Source organism: Vigna umbellata, chromosome 7, assembly GCF_029865625.1.
Source record: "Vigna umbellata cultivar VRB3 chromosome 7, Vumbellata_1.0, whole genome shotgun sequence".
NCBI classification, from domain to species: domain Eukaryota; kingdom Viridiplantae; phylum Streptophyta; class Magnoliopsida; order Fabales; family Fabaceae; genus Vigna; species Vigna umbellata.
In genome coordinates, this window is record NC_142171.1 from 27,734,640 (window position 1) to 27,739,839 (window position 5,200).

Below are 5,200 nucleotides of genomic sequence, written 5' to 3' on the forward strand. Positions count from 1 at the left end.
TGCATTTTCCATGCTCCCAGTTTGACTAAAATTATTTTCTTATAACATAACAATGTTTATATATATAATTTAAGATGTGGATTAAAAAAATAATAAAAAATAATTGTGACGGATTTAATGGTTTAGTGTGAACAGATTGAATATGTCATAGAATAATATTTTAAAAGAAAAGAAGGAAGAAAAGTGTGGTGTGGTCTAACTTAACAACAAAGTTAAAGACCATTTCCTTGGTAAAAAGGAAGAAAATGCTTGCAAAACTACCTTATTTCCTTTCTTTAAGGTGGAATAGAATGAGTAAGTTTGTAATAAACTTTTTTTAAGTACTTCTAGAAGAAAAAAGTAAAAATAAAAAATAAAAAAATCGGTAGTAGTAGTAGTAGTAAAACTGATCTATTTGTTACGTTTTTTTATGAAATACACAAGCAAAAGAAACTGTTCTTTTTTTCAAAAAATTCATACATGTATTTTAACTTTTCAAATAATTAAAATTTAAAAATTCTTAAAATTTGAAACTATTCTAACCAGCATATAATAACGTCGGTATTTTCTTTGTTACTAATTATAAAAATGTCTTCTATTTTATAAAATATAAAGAAAATAATATTACACATTATTCTCCTCTAAAATATGTCATTGAATTTGTAAGAAATTGATAAACTACTTTATTTAATTAACTTCTGTGATATAAAATAAATTGTTTTAAAATTTCTCTGCGTTTTTTACGAGATTATTTTTCTATTTATGTCTCATCATAATTAATATGCTTAAATCATGAACTGTATCTTTTTCTTTTTTTTTTTTATAAATATAAGAGATTTAAACAATTTAGCTCTTAAAATAAATAATCATTTAACAAAGGCCAGACATTAAGTAAAACTTAGTTATTCAAAAGAAAATATCACTAAACAAAAGAAAGGTAGTTATAAAAGATGTTTAAATTGATCAAAATTATATAAGTTTAATGGTTTATTAAAAGGATAGGGAAGATAATACTATTTGAGTCAATACATGATACAAAAGTTGTAGAATTCATATACTAATTTATATTTTTGTTTTATACATTTAAGGACATAATAATTATTTTAGAAATAAATCATTATCAACTTAAAATAATTACTGTTTTTTTATAAATTTTTAATGTGTTAAACTTAATATCATATAGTTGAGACACTACTAAACCATGTTTTACTTAATAGTGTGAGTGTTTATAAGATCTATCGACATGTGAATTGAAACAAAAAACACCGAACAGTGTCACAGTCTAGAATCCAAACGCGTTTTAGTCACGTTCCCGCAGTTTCGCTCTCCCTTCACAATAACACGTCAACAGTGACGTCGTTTTGTACACGTGTCCGACGATCACGCAACCTTACAAAAGTCCATTCAATCGCAAAAATCTTGGACCGCAAGCAAAAAATAAAGGAAGTAAAAGTATGCACCCACCGTTCACGCACGCCCTATAAAACCTCTACAACACCGTCAACCTAAATCCCAACTGAAAAAAGAAGAAAACTTCACCAGCTCATTTCCGGTTTCCTGTAACCCATACCATGGGCGACGGCGAAAGCACCTCCGATCGGTCGCTTAATTTCGAGGACATGACAGTGGTCTCCGCCGTGGGGCGCGGCGCTAAAGGCGTGGTGTTCCTGGCTCGCGCCGGTGGCCGGCGGTCGGGAGAGTGCGTGGCACTGAAAGTGATGTCGAAGGCGCTGATTGCGCAGAAAAGAACGAGAAAGAAGGACGAGGAGGAGTACGGGAGAGTGTCGTTTGAAGAGGAAGTGCTCCGTCGTTTCGATCATCCGCTCTTGCCGAGGCTTAGAGGCGTTCTTGAAACGGAGAAAGTGATTGCGTTCGCCATCGATTACTGCCATGGTGGCACGCTCCACTCTCTCAGGAAGAAACAGACTGAGAAAATGTTCTCCGATGACACCATCAGGTACGTTAGAATAATACCTTTTCTTCGTTTCATTTTCTTCTGTTTGGTTAAAGTAAAAACGAAACCTTGCGAAGAAGAGAATCTCCGAGTTCTGAACTTTCATTTCCCAGTTAGGTTGACCAGAAATTCAGCTTAGAAGAATGAAAATGTTCGTAGTTCATTTTTGTTTTACTTTTTTTTTTTTTTCACTTCTGAAATAACGTGTGATCAAATTAGTTGTTTTTGACACTCCTCTTTTTAAAGGTTATTTTAGAGAAGTTAATACATATAATAAATATCTTTTTATCCTGATGCAATATTCATAAATTTCTATTTTTTATTAATTAATATACGTAATTTAATAAAAAGTTAGCTGAAAAAAATAGAAGTATAAATGATAAATAATGCTATATTAAATTTTGTAAATAACAGTGAAATAATGAGTGTAAGATATAAATTGAGTTTGATAAAAGAAAGGTAAACGTTTTTGTTAATATTTAAATCTTACAAATAAGAAAAAAAAATGTAAAATAATAAATTTTGTAATCAGAATCTGTTTTCAGTAAAACTTTTAGGCGCATATATAGTATGAATATCAATATGAACATGAATGTTATGTTATTGTTTTTGTACATTAATTATTGTGCAAAATAGTTATATTGATTATGTCGGATCTTTCTAAGAAAACATTGGTTTTTCTTTAAATTATTATGTTTTTTACAAATTCACCTAAAAAATTATGAAACCATTTCAACAATTTCTCAAATACTGGATTATCTATTTCTTTGATTCGTAAATTCATGAATCTCAGTACATAGTTTTTATAGAATTTGAGTAATGTTAACAAATTTTCTTTTAATAATTTTAGTCTATTCATACTTAAACTATTTTAGTTATGTTAAAATTGATATAAGCTAGAAGATATTGTTTCAATGAAATATTAAACTATAATAAGGGAAAGTGATGGATTAAGACGTTCGATTTTTTTTTACGCAGTTTAAACAATATCTTCTAGCTTTGAAAAATAGATGAAAAAAGCTGTCTTCATTTATTTCTGTTGCCAACCAAACAAGACCGAATCCGGTTGCTTGTCCTATTCGGTCGCACTGTTCACTTAATCTTTTCTTCCTAATTTTTGTGAGAAAGTTAGGTCAGAAAGAAAAAAACACTAAGAAATTTTATTCTTTTTATGGTACCGGTTTATAAAAAAGAAAGTAAAGAAAGAAAAAAGTATTTACTCCTTCTTTGGTATTTATAATATTTATAAATAATTTTTTAAAAATGAATTAATTATATAATTAAAAAATAGTCTTATAATAAATAACAAGGAAAGAAAATGGACGTAGTTTTTCTTTTATTTTCATAAAAACCGAAGCATAAAAAGAGAATTATCTGATGTTTTTTTTTATCAATTTGTAGGTTTTACGCTGTAGAATTGGTGCTTGCATTGGAATATTTACACGCAATGGGAATAGTGTACAGAGATTTGAAGCCAGAAAATGTGATGATTCAAGAAAACGGCCACATAATGCTTGTCGATTTTGATCTCTCCAAAAAGCTAAACCCTAAATCCCCTCACTCACTGAGTCAAAACTCGACCCCGAGTCCTAACTCGGAGAAACGTTCAAGGAAACAACAACGATTAACTCGTATATACAGTTTTTGTAACTCCGGCATCTCGCCGTGGGACTCGGACTCGGAGCCCCAGCTAAGTACAGTCGACTCAGTGCGTCGCACGGAGTCTGACTCGGTTGAGAAATCAAACTCGTTCGTTGGAACAGAAGAATACGTGGCACCCGAAATCTTATCAGGGAAAGGTCACGGTTTTAGCGTTGATTGGTGGTCATACGGCATCTTGTTGTACGAGATGCTGTACGGAACGACGCCGTTTAAAGGCTTAAATAGGAAGGAAACGTTTTACCGGATCTTAACTAAAGAGCCAGAGTTAACGGGAGAGAAGACGGCGTTACGGGATTTAATTTCAAGATTGTTGGAAAAAGATCCTGACCGTCGGATCCCAGTGGAGGAGATCAAAGGCCACGATTTCTTCAAAGGGGTTAAGTGGGACAAAGTGTTGCACATTGCAAGACCACCTTATATTCCCACAAATGAGGTTGAGAACAAAGTGGGGTTTAGCAAAAACGACGTGGAAGTGTTTGTGAACGAAGTGTTTTTTCCCACGAATGATGATGATGGCGTAGAGAATCCTGAGCATAACAAGAAGAATGACGATTTTTTAATTTTTTGACTTCCATATTCTTTCATACATAGACTAAATGTAGATCACGCATGCAAATTTTTTTGCATTTAATTGTCGTATAATTAAAATGGCAAATGTCTAGACTCATTCATGAATTACTTAATTTATTTTCCTTTCAATTTTGGAGATCTCAAATATATAATTCTAATAGTTAAAATTATTAATGTACGTTAGACATTAATTCATATAATTGCTGTTTTTTTCAGATTGTCTTGTTTTGTTTTTACATTGTTTACAAATTATTTAGTTAAATACTAAATTCATATAACAAGTATATTCGTCACCTTTTTCTGCTAAAAGGCATATTTGATATGATAAAAATGTTCAGTAAACATTTTATTACTTCACATGCGAATTAGCTCTTGTTGATAGTTTTTAAAAATAAAACTCTCTTAAAATAATTCCGTAAGATAACATTTGTCGTAATTATGATAATATATTGTTTATTTGGTAGGTTAATTTACGATTTCAGTCAAATTATTTCTTGATAATTAATTGAAGACAATTTGGTTAAATTCGGTCGGATTGACTTATTTGATATATAGCTAAGAATAAAATCGTATATGGTGTGTGATGTGATTTTGAAAATTTAATCTTCAAAAACGACATAAGTCAATGTCGTTATTTGAAATCTACCGTAATAGATTTTTTCTTCATCTAGAAGTTCGGATACTCTGTTTTCTAAAAAAGAAGATACAATATCGGTTTAAATATATGTTTTCTCTTGATTTAATTCTTGAATCATTTTAGCATTTACCATAGTTTATTTTCAAACACCTTACATTTATATTGTTTATGATTATTCAATTTACATTCTACAAAACCTTCTTTCATTAGTTGTAACGTTGTTTTAACTTTATACGTAAATTGAGTTGTTTTAATTATTTTTTCATCATTTTGGGAAATTACTTTAGTTGTCCAATTAAAATTATTTTTAAACTTTTTTTAATTTTAGTTTTCCAATTGTATATGCGTATTTACGAGTTTGATGACGATCATCAACAGAAACCGTGCATTCCATTTTT

General features: G+C 30.3%; 1 protein-coding gene across 1 annotated transcript; it reads left to right on the forward strand.

Annotated features, from left to right (window-relative positions):
* The first annotated feature begins 1,430 nt into the window (after positions 1–1,430).
* LOC124830848 (serine/threonine-protein kinase OXI1-like) lies at positions 1,431–4,278 on the forward strand. The gene is made up of 2 exons (XM_047304694.2): positions 1,431–1,936; positions 3,335–4,278. Exons 1-2 carry the CDS (start codon positions 1,551–1,553, stop codon positions 4,161–4,163), a joined length of 1,215 nt encoding a protein of 404 aa, XP_047160650.2. The 5' UTR covers positions 1,431–1,550; the 3' UTR covers positions 4,164–4,278.
* The last annotated feature ends 922 nt before the right edge of the window (positions 4,279–5,200 follow it).

Coding starts and splice junctions, on each gene's coding strand:
- LOC124830848 (XM_047304694.2), top strand. CDS start 1,551: ATGGGCGACGGCGAAAGCACCTCCGATCGGTCGCTTAATTTCGAGGAC. Junction 1,937..3,334: donor TTCTCCGATGACACCATCAG/GTACGTTAGAAT, acceptor ATCAATTTGTAG/GTTTTACGCTGTAGAATTGG.